This window comes from Vespula pensylvanica, chromosome 14 (genome assembly GCF_014466175.1).
Source record: "Vespula pensylvanica isolate Volc-1 chromosome 14, ASM1446617v1, whole genome shotgun sequence".
Taxonomy (NCBI): domain Eukaryota; kingdom Metazoa; phylum Arthropoda; class Insecta; order Hymenoptera; family Vespidae; genus Vespula; species Vespula pensylvanica.
The window spans coordinates 1,391,523-1,409,713 of NC_057698.1; the positions used below are offsets into that span (position 1 = coordinate 1,391,523).

At 31.3% G+C, this 18,191-nt stretch overlaps 3 protein-coding genes across 6 annotated transcripts in view; 1 reads left to right on the forward strand and 2 right to left on the reverse strand.

The window, feature by feature from the left end:
* LOC122634373 overlaps positions 1 to 5,307 on the reverse strand; it is a 33,902-nt gene extending 28,595 nt beyond the window's left edge. The window contains exon 1 of one of the 2 annotated variants that reach the window (XM_043823253.1): positions 5,017 to 5,307. The gene's annotated coding sequence lies outside the window, so the exon portion shown is untranslated. The remainder of the gene's footprint in view (positions 1 to 5,016) is intronic. The other variant, XM_043823252.1, reaches the window with a different exon arrangement.
* A 1,319-nt stretch (positions 5,308 to 6,626) lies between these two features.
* Positions 6,627 to 9,701, forward strand: LOC122634388 (Golgi phosphoprotein 3 homolog sauron). Of its 2 annotated transcripts, none has more exons than XM_043823286.1 (4): positions 6,627 to 7,367; positions 7,461 to 7,707; positions 7,801 to 8,048; positions 8,102 to 8,248. In XM_043823286.1, the coding sequence occupies exons 1-4, from the start codon at positions 7,122 to 7,124 to the stop codon at positions 8,141 to 8,143; spliced, it is 783 nt and encodes a 260-aa protein (XP_043679221.1). In that variant the 5' UTR covers positions 6,627 to 7,121; the 3' UTR covers positions 8,144 to 8,248. The 2 variants fall into 2 exon arrangements, with proteins under 2 accessions (XP_043679221.1, XP_043679220.1); XM_043823285.1 differs by lacking the exon at positions 8,102 to 8,248 and adding an exon at positions 8,502 to 9,701 and having other exon boundaries at positions 6,632 to 7,367; positions 7,801 to 7,976.
* A 2,458-nt stretch (positions 9,702 to 12,159) lies between these two features.
* LOC122634386 (damage-control phosphatase ARMT1-like) lies at positions 12,160 to 14,784 on the reverse strand. Of its 2 annotated transcripts, XM_043823282.1 has the most exons (7): positions 14,746 to 14,784; positions 14,509 to 14,668; positions 14,299 to 14,404; positions 13,963 to 14,210; positions 13,702 to 13,884; positions 13,213 to 13,615; positions 12,163 to 13,133 (listed from the first exon to the last, which is right to left on the reverse strand). In XM_043823282.1, exons 2-7 carry the CDS (start codon positions 14,619 to 14,621, stop codon positions 12,777 to 12,779), a joined length of 1,410 nt encoding a protein of 469 aa, XP_043679217.1. In that variant the 5' UTR covers positions 14,622 to 14,668; positions 14,746 to 14,784; the 3' UTR covers positions 12,163 to 12,776. The 2 variants fall into 2 exon arrangements, with proteins under 2 accessions (XP_043679218.1, XP_043679217.1); XM_043823283.1 differs by lacking the exon at positions 14,746 to 14,784 and having other exon boundaries at positions 12,160 to 13,133; positions 14,299 to 14,426; positions 14,509 to 14,636.
* Between the last annotated feature and the right edge of the window lie 3,407 nt (positions 14,785 to 18,191).

Below are 18,191 nucleotides of genomic sequence, written 5' to 3' on the forward strand. Positions count from 1 at the left end.
GTCGATGTTGTGTTAGAAAGACGGAGGCCATGGCTGAATAAACGTGTTGTGTGTATATATATATATATATATATAATTATATTTGTGTGGGTATGGGTATGTGTGAAAACGAGAGAGCGATATGCGTGCGTACGCGTACGCGTTCTACCGTGACGCGACTCGAAATGTGATTGAACTCGGAGATAGTCTGGTTCGTGGTTAAAACTAAATGGCGATCTAAGAGACACCCGGTATCTATATATATATATATATATATATAGGTATGTAGGTATAAGTGCGTATGTATAAATGAAATTTTACACTTTCTTTTCTGTTTGAATATTGGACGGTGTCGTGAAGAAATTAATGGGTCGTCTGTGGTTTTTTGTTGTCGTTGTTATCGTTGTTGTTGTATGTTAGAAAACTTTTGAATGAAAATTAATGGAAAATTTAAAAAAAAAAAGTATTCTATTAATAATTGCAATCTTGTTTAAACGATCTTAATTGTTTTAATTAAAGGTGAAACATAATGAAACTTATTTAATGTATTATTAAAGATTAATTATATATAATGAGTAACATACAAATTTTAATTGGAAATAAAATAAAAGTAGAGTATTCGAAATCGTTTTGTAAGAATGAAATGTAGTTTAAATCTTGAAAAACTGTTTAATTAATGAGGAAAAATTCGATATCGAAACGTTATCTCGATTATTGTTGTAATTAAATATAAAAAATATAATATGAAATAAATGAGAAAGATCTCCGATAGATCATTTCGAATTTATACGATATTAACTGATCTAACATAGACCTAATTAGAAAATAAATTAAAACTAGTGTTCGTTTAGTTCTTGTTATATATGTTAGAAACTAAAATCGACGAAGGAAATTACGCGAGACATTACGACCGAAAGCGAGGATTAATTATTATCGTTGAAACAAGCATAGACCACGCGTGGCATAGGAATTATTGTTAGTGTTGGTGAGCTTCTTACATGCTAGTAGTGCTTTCACTACACGCGCTACTTCAACGATATTATCATTTTTTCCACTTAACTGCACGTAAGTGTCCGTGAAGTGCAAGAAGATAAAATCGAAATGGCCGTTTTGCATTCCTAACTTAAAACAGTTTGAAATTCGTACGATTTGTCTAGAAAAAAAAAATGAAAAGTAAAGAAAAGAAAAGAAAAATATAGTCGACCGATCGGAATCCAAAATGGATGAATGGATGGATGAATAAATAGATTTCATGACACGGAACATAACGCAATGCAAAGCCATAATAATCGTGCGTACTTTCACTCGAAAGTTTCCTTCGAACGACGCTTTTAGTTCAACCAACGATCGGCACATTAAAATTCTCTACACACAAAACGGGAACCAGAAGAGAGAAGTGCGCTCCAGTAAACGCAAATCGCTTCATGCACCTTTAATCTTTGTAAGAAGGATCGATTAGTCATTTTGATTTATAACAGTTTATTATTTACGACTACCACTTTCGAAAACTTTCATACGAAGGATACGTTAAAAGGAATGATAATATAATCTTGTCTAATAAAATTATAGAGACGTTATACTTTTATAAAAGATATTTCTAATTTAACGATACTTAAAAAAAAAATTTAAGGAGTTTAGAATTATTGGAGACATCGAGAATTTCTATTGACAAATCATTAGAATTATAGTATTAATTAATATACAATATTAATTCTGTAGCGAAATTAAATTTGTATAAATAATTTCAAATGCATCTCATTGATATAATTCATACAAATAATCCTATAATTCGAGTTTCAATTCGGAATTAGAATTAATATAAATTTTAAAAGCGCTAGATTAATGATAACTTGAGTTGATCTTTTCGGGTAAAAATAAAAATAGATATCAATTTTGGAAGTCGCATTCGAGCGACTCGAACCGAAAATAAGAATTTAATTTAAATTTAAACGTTAGAAATATGAATAATTCAAAAAGAAGAAGATAATCGTTCTATAGTCACCGATATATCCACCGATAACCACAATGGTTATATAAAGATCGAAACAACTTTGTGACGTAACCGTAGGTGGTTTTGTTGACACGAGCAATCACGCGTGTTGCCACCTGCATTGGCATTGCGTTGCAAAATATGCGCGTTTTCACGGAGTATTTCGTTCTTAACAACGTTATATAAAATGTAAGCGAGTGTCGAAATAGGGACTCGTCCTTCCACGGAAAGAGATTCGATGTCACGTTTATTTGAATCTTATCAAGGAAGAAAAATTTATCGATTCGCGAGCATCGCCTTTTATAATCAAATTTTACACAAAATACAAGTGCAAAATTTCTTGAAATTTTCATTTACACCTACTATATGCGTACATGTAAAAAAGAAATCTATTAACATAATTTAACGAATAACATTATAATCACAAAAACTATATATGCAAAAACATTATTCAATATACTGACACTCGTTAACTAACTATAGAATTAAACGATCCAATGAATATCCGATTAAAAATGAACTTTCCTTCCAACTAACATATAAATTATAACAATATCAATTCCCATTCTGCATTGATTTCAAATAAAATCAGAAGGACAATTGAAGAGACGATTAATGAAAGAAATTTGTCATCATTTTTTTGAGACATTCTAGATCGTATTCAATTTTGTATAAAAAATATATTTTTACGAATTAAATACACGCATACACACACACACACACACACACATACATAAACATATATATCGAGAAATATATATAAAGAATCTAAACATTTGTCGATAGCTTCCGAGTAGAAATATAGCGGGAGTATCGAGAGTGTGCATCGAGTCTATCGAGAGAGGTGCTGCTGCTTTCTCGAAGAGAGCCACGAAAAGGGGGGAAAGAGGGGGAGGGTCGTGGGATAGGGGTAGGGGCAGGAGCAGGGGAGCAAGAGAGCAGGGAGCAGGGGGAATGAGGGAGGAGGGAACAGCGAGGGGCACACCTGAATCATCCGTGGAATGTAACGCTCCGGCCATTTGGATTTTACCGTACCTTCTCGTTCCGTAGCCATCGTCTCCATAGCTCTCTCTCTCTCTCTCTCTCTCTCTCTTTCTCTCTCTCTCTTTTCTCTCTTTCTCTCTCTTTCTCTCCAAGAACTTTACCAGAGACAAGGAAGAGAAACAAGAGAGGAAAAAGGAGAGAAACGAGAGAGAGGACGATAGAGAAAGAGAGAGAGAAAGAAGATAGACTGGATGGTGTTGTTTAACAGTAGCAACCCTGGCCGTCGAATAACGAGCCACGCGAACGAATCAATTAACGAACGGCAAAGTTCCTCCAGGTAAACCTGGACATGGGTCACCGTCTTCATCGATCTTGAATTTTTATTACAGTACCAGTATACATCAATTATAATTAATTGTTCAAGAGGTTTCCTTCAAAAGCATCAAAGAAAAAGTATATCTCCTCGTGATCGTTCTACTCGATCTATTCGACCTCTTCATATTTTTAAAATGGATTTATGAAAATTAAAGTCAGGTTCTCGAGCTCGTTAGGAAATGATTAAGGATCGATATTGAAACGAAATTTTTTAACGCACTCGGTCGATTCGATTAACGCTTTTTAATTATTATACTATTTCTTTCGTTTCTTGTTTTTTCTTTCTTCTCTTTTTTTTCTTTTTTTTTTTTTTTTTTTTTTTCTTTTGCTTAGATCAACTCGACGTCCTCATCGGTTTTTTAACGTTTCGATTTTAGAGTAGATCCCTCGTAAGAATTGTTTTTTCTCTTTTTCTTTTTTACGCGATCATAATCATAGGAAAAAGTTTAGCGAAGTTTCGAACGATTTAAATTTTACGAGACGTCGTTAAAATCCTTACTGAAGTATCCTTAACTATGCAATGTCAGTAACGAGAAGTAAATGAAAAATAAAATCAAATCGAATTAGATCAATCAGTATCGAATAGAATTGGAATCTTTCCTTGGAATGTTCCTTTTTAACGAGCTCGTATCAGCAAGGATCGGTTTTATTGCTTGTTGCAAATCTATTTCGTTCGTACTGTTGTTTCTTCCCGTGTAAATTGAAACGTAACTCAGCAACAAGTAGAAACAACGTCGACAGGTCATCGACGTTCTCTTCGGAGGATCAGCTGGCCGTAGATCCTCATTTTAGTGATAAATACTTATGTATATGTTGGTAATACGTATATACGTGTGCGTATGTGTGTACTTGTATCTATACGTCAGGACGAATTGAAGTGGAATCCTGTGTGGTAATACCGGGTGTTCACATAATTAAAAAACACCACAATTTCTTTGGTTAATTATGAATAATACGATGAATAACATTGTTACGCATTTTTCCCATGATTTCGCTTTTACGCGAACGATTACTGAACGAAAGAAAGATGAGATACTTGAATTATGAGACGTAAGGTATTTTTTTTTACTCGTTATTAATTAAATCGCGTCTTTTTTTCCTCTTTTTTTTTTCTCTTCGAAACGATGAACATCATTTCGATAATAATTAATCCATTTCGTCGACAAAATTCTTTAAGAATGACGAACGTTCTTTAAAAATTATCTGATACTTAAGCGATAATAATCGATACGATGATTGATCAATATTGCATTGACACCATTTTTATATATTAAAAGATAAACGTCGATGAAAAATGATTGATCACACTTTGTAATTTATATTTGTACACATTCCCAAAATTTATTCATTTTGATATATCAATAAACAAATATGTTTACCGTACTATCGAATAAAATTATTCGTGTATCGAATAAAATCGTTCTTCCATAAAAGAATCGTCATGGAATTGAGCAAATAATTTATATTCACCAATGTCACGCTCTAAATGTCTTGGAAATCAGGCAAGATTAAATATCATAAACGTGGGAAAATTCGATATTATATACGTTTACTGTTTCGTTGACGTATTAATATTACGTAGATTCACAAACACACATGCACATATTTACACATACGTATTATCACCGATGATGGTGATAACGATTGTTAAACAACGTTTTAGATGAAGTTCTTTCGATCTTGCTCACCTGACACCCGTATTGACGAAGAACCGATCAACTCAGTGGTGGTCCAAACGCAGCATCTTCCTTGATCCTTCGATCTCTCTTCTTTTTTTTTTCTTTTTTTGTGTTTTCTTTTTTTTCGAAAATTTCTCTCTCTCTCTCTCTCTCTCTCTTTCTCTCTCTCTCTTTCTCTCTCGCACACGTACGTAAATAAATATAAAAAGAAACTAAAAAATATCTTTTTTCGAGCTTAACTCTTCAATCACACCACGAACGCGATAATCGAAATATGTGTGTGTGTGTGTGTGTGCGTGCGTGTGTGTATACGTGAGTACGTATATATATATATATATATATAAATATATATGTATATATATATATATATATGATCGAGAAATGCCTTGGACACTTCCACCGAGCGAGCGGGTCCGAACGACTGAAAGTGCCTCTCGGTACGTTCGCGCGCCTTCCTCGAAGGAATCATTCGCTCTATCCCTACTCTCTCATGGATTCTCTCTGACTACCGTGCTGAACCTGGTTAACACGACAACGAAGCGATATCGAATGGATCGAGACGATCTATTGAAAAAAATTATTTTCTTTTTTCGACTATCAAATGTTACCTCCAAATCAGACGAAATCATTTTTCTGCTGATCTTTATTTGATCTTTCTTCTTCTTTTTTTCTTATTTTTATTGTCGGAGGAGTAAATCTTTCTATATATTTTTTGCAAGAGTAATAAATTTTATACGTAAAATTATAAGCGTTTTACGTATATAAATTATAATTTTGTACAATTCGACTGTTACATAAAATTTCTTTTCTTTCTTTCTTTCTTTTTTTGTTTAAATCAGTAAAATTTCCAAAGAACGAAATCTCAAATTTTTAATTACAAAATCGTATAATTTTTTCTTGGTTGATGTCGCGAGGAACACATGTTTTTTCTTAGTCAATTTAAAGATATACCGCATTGCGGACTCTTACGATTCTCAGCAATGCCGATAAACGGCGATAATTGGCGCAGGACAAATCGCAAATCGATGCACGACCGTTGCGCTGGATACCACGAAGCGATATCGATCGTGTGTCAAACCTTTTGCTTATCCAAGATCGGCGGTAAGAATAAAGCATGAGTAAAAATAAAGTGACGAGACCTTTAGAATTTCACGCACGGAAGATTTGAAGAATAGATTGTTGAAGATTTGTAGAAGAGACACGTATCTATATACGTGGGTGCATATCCGGACGTAGTATCGCATTAATAATTAATCGTAACTTTCATAATCATATTATTAAAAAAAAAAAAAAAAAAAAAATCGAATAAAAACGATCGATAAAAATAAGAAAGTGTGATATTATAAATATAAAAGGATTATTTCATATAAATAAAATCGAACATTTTTCTTTTGATAGAGTAACAAATATTACTTATAAATCATTGATTTTCCATAGATCGTACAATTTATATCGAATTTACAGGTTTTTATTTCGACGAAAATTCGAAAAGCCCGCTTATAACGACGCGTCGATAAGAGAGAGAGGGAGCTCGTATATCATAGGTGGTTGGAAGACACGTGACCGATGACGGTAGCGACACTAGCGCCATTAACGTTAGTCCTTCGGATAGACACGTTTCCGTTCTAAACAATTACGGTCACGGGGTGCATCGTTCGCGGTCGGTTACGAGGTGATTTTGATTTAAGAGTAGAAATCGGAGTGAATATATTCTGTAGGCTAATAAAGAAGATTAATTTTACAATCTCGTCGTTGATAAGAAAAAAAAAAATTAAGTAGGAGGAGTTTGATCGTATTACGTTATCGGAGTTAAATCTCCGTTTTCTTTTCTCGCAAGCTGATGTCTCGTCAGCTCGTACGATAGCATCCTAGTGGCGAAATAAAAAAGCAACGACCGTGCGGGAGGTAGCTGGCCATCTTGGAAAACAGATATGGTTGTATCGAGAGAAACGTCAACAGAATTGTGTTTACCTCGTATGATACATGCCGCGAGAGGTTTACTTTAATTACCTTTGTAATAGACTTAGCCTAATCGCACGGAAGTGAGGCCGACACGGTGGCGTATCTGACACGCGGACGTTATCGCAAAAGGTGCGTAGCTTTGCTTCCAAAGGATGAATCGAGGTGACGGGTTGGTGCAGAGACGACGAGTGGTTAACAGTAGCAGCAGCAGTGGATTCGGCCAGGATGGTTCCAACGACCTTGGTCACAATGACAAGTTGTCTGGTAACAGTATGGACACCGACTGTTCCTCTCAAAAAGATCTAAATTCGAACCCTACGATAGACGATGATTCAGATAAAGAAACCAGATTGACTCTTATGGAAGAAGTTTTACTCCTTGGTCTTAAGGACAAGGAGGTAAGGATATAAAAGCTCTTTATCCTTGGCTTGTGTTTCTTTTTCGATATCTCTCTTGTTACTCTTCAGGAGTTTGTTTTTATTCCTCCTTAGGGTTATACTTCGTTTTGGAACGATTGCATAAGCTCGGGCTTACGTGGATGTATCTTGGCCGAGCTTGGATTTCGCGGTCGTGTAGAGTTAGAAAAAGCTGGAATGCGTAAGAAAGGTTTGTTGGCAAGGAAACTACTCTTGAAAAACGATGCGCCTACAGGAGATGTCTTGCTGGACGAAGCGTTGAAACATTTAAAAGATACAGATCCTCCAGAGACTGTTCCAAGTTGGATAGAATATTTAAGTGGTTTGTAATTTATTGATAATCCTTTTTCTTTCTTTGCTTTCATGATAGTAGTTTAATTTTTATATCGCGGCTGGTTATATTTTGTCGTTACAGGTGAAACGTGGAATCCTTTAAAGTTACGTTATCAATTAAAAAATGTTAGAGAGAGATTAGCTAAAAATCTTGTAGAAAAAGGTGTATTAACCACAGAAAAACAGAATTTCTTACTCTTTGATATGACAACTCATCCTCTTACTGATAACCTTGCCAAAAGTCGTCTTGTTAAAAAGGTAATTAGATTTTATTATATACTTATACTATTTATTTGTACTTATCTGTTTATGCTTTCTTTGATATTATATATATATATATATATATATATATATATATATATATATATATGTATTCTGTTATGTACACACACATATTCTGTTTTGTTTTAATACTACAGAAATAGAAGTAATATCTTATCTCTTTGTTTGTATTCCATTCTCTAAATTGGGTGTTCATATTAGATACCAGAAGATAAGAGGAAATATCATTTGTAGCATTTTGCTTGTATTTACTATAAAAGTATCCTAGTATCTCCTATTCACATATATGTTTGGAGAAGTGTATCTTTTTCTTTTTTTTTTTTTTTTTATTTCCAGGATGCAATTTAAAATGCGTATCCGTTTAAGTTTTTTTCCTACTCATTGAAAATATTCACATCGCAGAAATTATATAATTATTAATTCGTCTGTTTTTAAATATAAAACATTAGCATTAGAATATAAGATTGTTATATTTATGGAGCAGTCGTATTTTATTTGCAGATTCAGGAGGCTGTGTTAGGTCGTTGGGTAAATGATGCAGGTCGTATGGATAGGCGGACGTTAGCATTAGTGATCCTAGCCCATGCGGCTGATGTATTAGAGAATGCATTTGCACCTCTTTGCGATGACGATTACGAAGTAGCGATGCGCCGAGTTCGAACTTTGTTGGATCTAGATTTTGAAGCTGAAGCTGCTAAACCTAACGCCAATCCCGTATTATGGGCTGTATTTGCCGCATTCACTAAGTAACACAGTTCTCATGAATTAAAAGTGTAACTTATGAACATTGGATAATAGTGTGAACAGTGGGATTACCAATTTTGCATGTCTTTTAGTTGTATACTTAAAAGAAATAGTTACGAGATCATTGTTACAATCATATGATTCAGACCAAATAACATATAGTTGACTGTATGGAAAGCAGTGTTAGGATATATTAGTCATTTTCATTATTATTTAATATCTTTGATAACTGAACTGTATGTAAGTTCAGATTGGTGACATCGCAAAGTAACGAAATTCCGTGTGTGAATGTGCACTTCGAGTGTGATTTAGTGCCATGTAGGGTTTGATAAAAAATTCTCATCGTAAAGAATTTTGTGAAATATTTAGTATCTTCATCTGTATAGAATTTCCACGTATATTTGTAGATACAGCCTTATGTGGTAAACTGTATCTCACATGTTATTTGCTACATCATTGACTGTTGCTTAAGAATAAAAGACAATATAAGAGGCAGTATAGCAAATTGGAAATATTATAAGATTAAGTTCTAATCGTTGGTGCCCCTCCCTACGGGCGTCTATATTGCATTTGGATATATCTTATAGCGACGTTTTTTTTTCAAATTGATGCACAGATTGATAAGATCACTGGGTGGCAGTAAAGCAATCATTTTTTGACTTGTATGACCTGCATTATAGAATTTTATAAAGAATATCTTTTTTCAATGCTTTAAATATTTTATATATTTCGCACTGTCATTAATTTTGTTAATATCTTCGATGGAATATTTCCTTTATATTTGGATTTTATAGAGAAAGCACAAAAACGTATACATTGATCTATTTACTTTCATGGAAAACATAAGTGTTAATGATTGCAATATTAATATTATCATTCTTAGAGATAATTATTAACAAATATTGACATATACATTGCTTTTTCTAGGTATAGAAAAAATTTCATTACGATGCTTATCTTGTTAAAAAAAATATTATTGTATAAAAAAATTATTAAATATGGGATTTATTGGTTAAAGTAATAATTTAAAAATAAGACAAGATTTAGTTACCTATATATCTATCAAGAGGATACAATTAATTCAATTTATACATTTCGTACATTTTAAATTATTATTAGTAAGTTAATTGTTGCTATTTGAGTATTAATTTTAACAAGTATTCAATGAACTATAATATCATTGTTATGTCATATAGTTATACATTTTTTTTTTTTTTTTTATGCAGGTTACAAAAAATTATACAAGTATTTTAGTAATCATACTTATTTTTATGTATTTTTAAATGTAGTTAAGTCCCTTTTGTCTTCATTAGATTAGAATATTTTATTACATAGTTGTCCATTTAACAGGATGCAGATATCTATTATAATTTAATGCAATATAGTATGCTACTTATACATATTTTAAATAGTAGCTTGCTGGACAAGCAGATGTAACAGGTATTAGCTGGTCAGGCATTTATTTTTGTTAGATTGTTACTAGTAGACTTGTTTGCTTGTGACACTTCTATAAATTATAAGCAGTTTTTTTCTTCTTTTGAAATAACATTCTTTTCAATATAAATGCTGAAGTAAAATGATTTAGATTAATATAATCAATTTATTATATATTTATATATATATATATAAAATATATAATATATATATAATATATAATATGTTCTGTACACACATACACACGCGCGTGCGTGCGTGCGTGCGTGTGTGTGTACAGAAGCTCTACTGCCACTTGGTCGAAAAGTTAGAATATTATATCCTCCAATGAAAAAGGAAATACACATCACAATACGTGCTCTGTTACAATAATATTTTAAACAGTGACATACATACATTTGCAATTGAGTATATTTACAACAATTTTTAAATGAGGCCATATGTAGGAATTTCTAATTAAAAATGAGATCATGAAGAATACTTTTTTGTCTATTTATATATTTTGTAATACTACATCACAAAATTCCCTATATAATTGCTGATTATTAATAATATTTATATATTTATAAAAATCATTGTACTTTTGCTATCACAAGGGAATATGTCAGGTATATGTAATAATAGTAACATTTCGTAAATTTGTTCACTAAAATTACTTATATTTGAAGCCTAATAATAATTTTTATTTCAAATGTACGAACTTTTAAATTTATCAATTTTATTAGAAAAGCTCATCATAAACAATTTTCTATGCATTGCCATTTTGGATAATAGTCTGAATATATGAAAGTATAATTATCACAGAGAAGAGATGCAATTATTTATTTTAAGATTTTTGTAGTATAATATTTTGTTCCTTTAAAAAGCAGGGGTAATTTCGTTACGAATATAAAGTATATAACAACAATAGTATATTAACAGGAATACGATCAAAATAAAATCAAATATATTTTCTGAAATTCTATCCCATTTGTTTGATCACTGTAAATCACTTGTAAATACTGCATTATAAATTACTGTTAATCGAGATTTATTATTTCAGTTGCACCTCTATATGTAATATATCCTTATTATAGAGAGTAAATGAAATATACATATATTAAGAAATAAAACAATTTTTTTTTGTGTATGATAAATATATTACTGTAAATGAGAATTCTAATGAAATATTTGTAGAATAGTATATACCATCAAAACATGTTATGCTGATAAAAATTTTTTATATATTATCAGTAAAAAAATTGAGCAAAATATATATATATATATATGTATATATATATATATATATATATATATATATATATATATATACACACACACACACTTAAGCTTAGAAATATTATATTTTCTTTGTTTTTATGAGATTAGCTACTGATACTGTGGTTATTAAAAAAGAAATTTGTGTATATTTAACGGTCTCGACACCAGTTATAAGGAAATATTGTATGCTTGAAATAAGTGCAAATAATGAAACATATTGTATAAAGGCATGTGAATAAAAAAGTATGATTAAGGCGGAGAGAACGAACTGTAAGTATTAGGGATACATATACACATATATACACGACACATACACACACACCACACACACATATATATATTGAAGCACAATCGCATTGGAAGATCGCGCCATTTGTACTTAAAAATCAAATTGTACGAATAATATTTTGATGAATTATTAATTCGACTTGCAACTGATAGAATTTATAAGTGGTGTTTATATTTTTGAATTGAAAGTATACGTGGTTGCGATCGATTCTGCGTGTTTTCGAGGACCGGTTAAATAAAAATATAACATTATCCTTAAAAAAAGATATTTTATTTCTTATAATTTGATATGCATTATTATACATCACTGTGTACAAACATTTATAGAAGAGAAGAATATCTATTAAAAAAAAAATAGATACTTCTTATTATTATTACTATTATTATTATTATTATTACCATTATAAACATGTATTGAATGTAATAAATTAAATATTGCTGATAATACATATACATCTAAAAATCATTTTGTTTTTATAATATTATAGTTTAAAAAGAAAAGATTTTTTTTATCCAAAAATGATCTATACATTTTCACTATAGTTTCTATATGATATATAACAAATTGAAATATTCATTTTTATAAGACTGATTCATATAATATGAATATGTAATTGTAAAAGGTATTAATTCTTTCTTATGTATGTAGGAAATATATATTATGTACATAGAAATTTATACAAACTACAGTATAAATGAATGATATTATCACAATAATGTATTCTCATTGCATCAGTCTATGCATTATTTGTTTCATTTCGATTTACATTATATTTAAAATGGAAATTTATATAATAATATTTCTCTATTATGTTATAAATAAAAAAGAAAAATTTAATAGATTTAACAAATGATACATGACATCAATTTTTACTCGAAACATTCACATACATTAATCTGCAGATTTAAATGCAACTAGACATATAACGAGTTGTTGCATTTATATGACTTAATGAATATATATATATATATATTTCATTAAGATTTTTAGATTTTAATCTCTTTTTTTAGATTTCAATAATAGTATTATTTCTAGTTTAATTTCGCTTATTAACATATGATGGAACAGTTACAAGCACTTTCAACTGTTGCTTGAATAAGACCATATTTACCAGTAACCATCCAGTTTTTATCTTTTTCGTACAACATTTCACCTTTTCCAGGTGGTAATCCAACACAAACATCAGACTTTATTGTTCTCAAACTCAAAATATTTGTTGGCCGAAAGCCTCTCAATGCTTCTATAAATGAAGTAGTGTATTCCCAATTTATATCAGCCAATAATTTTCTATAATTTAAATCACCTTTAAATATTATTAATTTTGCATCTGATAATTTTGCATATAGTATTTTATCCTTTTCCTTCATATCTGCCAAATCGTACGGACATGTCCAATAAGATTCTTCCTATACAAATATACAATATATATTATAGTTAGTGCTAATAAGAAATATAAAATAACTATATATATATATATATTACTACCTCAATAGTCCAAGTTTTGTTTTCCAAGTAATCATAAGATAGCTGTGCTGTTCTTTTTAATTCTGGATTTGAGGATTTTTTCATATAATCCAATATCCAATGAAAATCTTTAACAACAGCATCGCTCACAAAGTATGGATAACGTTTTACATAAAATCGAACTTTTCCAGCTAAGCCAAAATTAATTAGAAAAATTGCAAAACATATATCAGTGAAAAGTTCATATCCTGCATTATCTAATATCAAGTCTACGATATCAGAATCATTTGGTTTTTGTTTACTAAGAACTTGCCAAACAAAATCACTGGCATTATCAAGTATATCATCATGAAAAATTGCTAATTGTTCTATAGGATTACCAGTTTGATTATTATCAGCTCCTGCACTTAGAGATAAATCACATCTGAAAAAATAATGACAGAATAAATATATATATATACACACACACACATAATATATATATATATATATATAAATTTTCAACATTACTTGTTTCCCCAAAGATTCAATTCGATTAATTTAAAAAGTAGGTCTTTCTTTTCAATTTGCATTAAATTTGCCTTGTCAATTATATCCAATAAATATTTGTTAAGAATTTCGATGTTACACAGGGAATTAATAAAAGAATCCCTTTTTTGTTGTTGAAATGGGTCATACGTATGTAAAGCACTCCTATAAAATCATAGATTATATAGCATGTATTGCCATTGAGTGATAAAATATAATATATTCTTTTTTATACAAACTTACATAAGAAGAAATTTTTGTGCCAGTCTACGATACATATAGCATTCACAATACAACCATTCCGTATTAAACCAGGTTGGAGTGGCACCTTCTTTTTCAGTTTTATCCTCCAAGTACTTATTCCAAACAGCCGCATCATTGTCGCTGTCATTTTCTATTATTGGTAATATTGTCAAAGCCTTATTAGTAACAATCTCGTTCTTCAATTGACTTATAAATCCAACCATTTGTTTTATTTCTTCCGTAGCATTCTGCAGAATATATATACATTGTATAATTTGTATTAATAAACTATAATATCGATAACAAGTTATACAGATCACAATAAACGACATTCACCTGTCCAAATTTTTGTGCGATTTGTTCTTTATTACGACTAAGGTTGTCTACAATTTTCGTTAATATTATCGGCAATCTATCCTTAAGCGTAACATAAGCAAAACTCCTGGAACATAGTTCTTTTTATACTATCATAGAAAAATTATAATTGTTCAGTTAATATTATAATTGTTCTTAAGGATTAGATTAAATTCAATATATTATATTTACCGCATATAAATCCCAGCAAGACGTACACCAAAGGGTGTCAAAGTATCTTGAAGATTTAGAATCTCCACCGAATTAGATCTAATTGGCATGGTTTGTTTCGCGTTTGTAGCCATTGATATTAACAAGAGACACCTAATGAATAGATGATAAATGTTTCAGCCTACAAGACATAAAGGAAAATTCATATCTATGATCACATTAAATTAAAATTACATAACCCTATGTTAATTTGTTTACCGGATACTTTTTCTCGATGTCATTCACGTTTATCTATAGCTAATAAGAATCGTCTGCTTCGCGCATGCGCAGTATTAAATTCTGCGTCAATTTGAAATTTTGGCGCGTTAACTCTTTGATCGATCAACTACATAGAAAACGTAAACTTTGAATGTGATCTTTAAAAATTTCGATCAATGATTGTTAAAGTACTATAACTATTATCGTATGTTTACTTTAAAGATCTTTGTGTAAATATATTAAAAACTATTTTAAAATCGTTCGTTATTTTATAAGATAGCTTGCACGTATTAGAAAACGAAAAGAAAAAACGAAAAAAAAAAATAAAAGAAAAAATAAAAGAACGATCTTATTTCCTTGCAATATCTCTCATTTGTTTTTTTTTTTTTTTTGTCAGTATCTAAAACTACAAACTAGAACGATAATTCAGTTACAGATAACCTTAGGGGTTGATAAACTTTAGTCGGAAGATTGCAACCGGCAAAACCACTCTCTACCACTCGGCTCGTTGCATCTCTCGAACTTTTCGTTCGTTCGTTTGCTCGTTCTTTGGGTTTAGGAATGCAAATTATTAAATGACTTCTCTCGCCATAGCGCAATTTGTTTCTTCACGTGTCTTGGCAGTAAAAAAAAGAAAAGGAAGAAGAAAATAAAAAAATAAATAAATAAAAAGGAAAGAAAGAAAGGGGGTGGGAAAAAAGAGAAAAAAGAAGGCAAGAAAGCAGAGGAAGAAAAAAAAAATTGCGAAGACAAAAAAAATGTCTCGGAGAGATTTGACTATGGATCACGTTTTTTTCTTTTTCCTTTTCTTTTGTTTCTTTTTGGTGGAGATCTATCAGGAGAGAGGAGAGACTACCACCATTGAAATGTTTTTTCCTTTCGTATAATAATCGAAAAATGAAAACAATCGTAGAAGGAAGTTGCATCGTATTCTCCGTTAAATGAAATCTACGTATAGCAGGCAATGTTCGAACCTTCCCAACCTCTGGAGCTCCCACCTTTGGGATATCTCGAAGCAATGTTGCTAATTACTACATACCACCGAATGCGGCATAACCCGCGACCCATGAATTCCAACAGTATGGCCGAGCGTGTGCAGGCTTGAAACTGGATTTGTCTTCCATCTCTCTCTCCCTCTCTCTTCTTCTCTCTCTCTCTCTCTCTCTCTCTCTCTCCCTCTCTCTCTCTCTCTTTATCGTTCACAACCATCCCCATCAAATTCTACCTTCTTCTCTTCGCTCGAAGAACTCCCCTCGAAAACAACGGAGCTACAATCTATACTTTCATCAAGTATCAGTTACATTCGGAATTTTATCAAATTTTATCAATACCATTCTTCTATATCTTTCTTTCAACGTTAAAAGTAAAAGAAGAGATTTGCGCGATTTCTTTTTTTTTATGTTCATTCTTTCTTTCTTTTATATATATACGTTCTAAATTTCAGATCATTTTTAAAGGTCCAACAATAATAGTCAATCAGCATTGAAAATGATCACTGAAAGGAAGTTCATTAAATACCATTAGTTATTGGCCATTGGTATTCTTTTTTTCTTTTTCATTTTTTTCATTTTTTTTTTTTTTTTTGAAATCGAAAAGAGATTTCCATTAATTCTTTTTGTCTTTCTTTTTCGATGTAAATTGTAACTTCATGAATGAAATTTGAACAAGAGGCGATAGTAATGTGGTCAGTTCACGTTAAAATCGATTAACGAGAGGGCTTATGATAAATTTCAAAAGGATAATCATTAAATACGTCGGCCACATGGCTAATTGCAATTTTCGAAATGAAGACCAACGAGAAAGTCGCGAGATATCAGAACCATACCACCTAATCGTTCTAGCAACGTCTGTGATATCGCATTGCAGTAATTATAGTTGGCAAGAAACTTGACGTTGAATCTTTCTTATCATTAACCGATTTTATTTCTCATCATTCGAGATTACTCGACGAGATGTTAAAAGATTCTTATCGAGCTTCGAGTTTTCTTTGAATGTCTTAATATTCAACGTATAATTCCGAACGATTGAAATTATTATAACAAAAAAAGAAAGAAAAAAGGAATCGGGTAAATCGAATGAAAGTATTAAAATATTTGTAAAAGATCGAGGAAAGAAATTAAAAATAATATCAACGTTGAGTAGAACGAATCTTTTGAACTTATCTTTTCAAATCGGTCTTGTAATAAATTCATTTGAAAACGTTCCTATTTCTGTTGCTAATAATATAAACGATTGAAGGAGATCGAGCGTGTTTAAATTGAAATAAGAAAGCTAAGAAAAGGAAAAAAAAAAAAAAAGAAAAAAGAAAATGGTGTAATTAAAATGTATCTACGTGAAATATCGTGAAAATATAATTGGGATGGTCTCTCTCTCCTTGTAGAAATCTTCGAGCAATAAGATTTGCACGCTCTGAAGGACGTTGGATAGTTGCAAGAAGTTATTCGACTTTCTTTCTCTCTCTCTCTCTCTCTCTCTCTCTCTCTCTCTCTCTCTCTCTCTCTCTCTCTCTCTCTCTCTCTCTCTCTCTCTCTCTCTCTCTCTCTCTCTCTCTCTCTCTCTCTCTCTCTCTCTCTCTCTCTCTCTCTTACGAACGTGCACACAGACGAACATACAGAGAAAGTTAGTATTGCGTTGTACAGAAAGCTCGGGTTGAATTAGGGAGAATGTAAATGATAGGAAAGCTGCAAGTTCATTATTACCAGCGGACGTAATACCACAGAATTGTTCGGAAAACTTTTCTGAATGGCAGTTAATTATAATTAATATCACATTGTCTAAGTAGAGAGAGACAAAAAGACACTTCCTACGCGTCCTTACTTACTCTCAAGAATCGCCAAAAACGCACTGCCACGAAGTTTCTTCTTCTTCTTCTTCTTCTTCTTCTTCTTCTACTTTTTCTGCTTTTGCTTCTACTTCTTCCATTTCTTCTTCTCCTTCTCGAAAAAGCTTCCTTGCTCCGCGGCCCATATAAAATTACACCGAGTTACCAAACAGCTCGATTGTTTTCTCTCTACGGAGTTTTTCTACCAAAGCAACGATGCTTTTTCATCGTCGTTTTAAGCCATCCTAGAAATGTTATCGCTCATTGAAATTTTGATGTCATAACAAAAAAAAAAAAAAAAGAGAGAGAGAGAGAGAGAGAGAGAGAAATAAAATGATTTCGATAATAATTAAAATTGAAACGAGTACTTAAAAAAACAAAAATTACGATCGTATCGTAATCATCGATTGGTCGAAAAAAATGTATCCATTTTAATGTAGATAATTAATTGAATGACCTTAGATTCGAACGATGTCGAAAGAACGAAAATGTAATCGTTGATCGATTAAGAAAATTCGAAGGTTCTTTCGAAGGAACGAATTTGTCCCTTAAATTTTTTTGTTTCTAACGCGAGAACTTTCTCTCTCTCTCTCTCTCTCTCTCTCTCTCTCTCTCTCTCTCTCTC

Coding starts and splice junctions, on each gene's coding strand:
- LOC122634388 (XM_043823285.1), top strand. CDS start 7,122: ATGAATCGAGGTGACGGGTTGGTGCAGAGACGACGAGTGGTTAACAGT. Junction 7,368..7,460: donor TTGGTCTTAAGGACAAGGAG/GTAAGGATATAA, acceptor ATTCCTCCTTAG/GGTTATACTTCGTTTTGGAA. Junction 7,708..7,800: donor TTGGATAGAATATTTAAGTG/GTTTGTAATTTA, acceptor TTGTCGTTACAG/GTGAAACGTGGAATCCTTTA.
- LOC122634386 (XM_043823282.1), bottom strand. CDS start 14,621: ATGGCTACAAACGCGAAACAAACCATGCCAATTAGATCTAATTCGGTG. Junction 14,211..14,298: donor TCGCACAAAAATTTGGACAG/GTGAATGTCGTT, acceptor TATATTCTGCAG/AATGCTACGGAAGAAATAAA. Junction 13,616..13,701: donor TTGAATCTTTGGGGAAACAA/GTAATGTTGAAA, acceptor TTATTTTTTCAG/ATGTGATTTATCTCTAAGTG.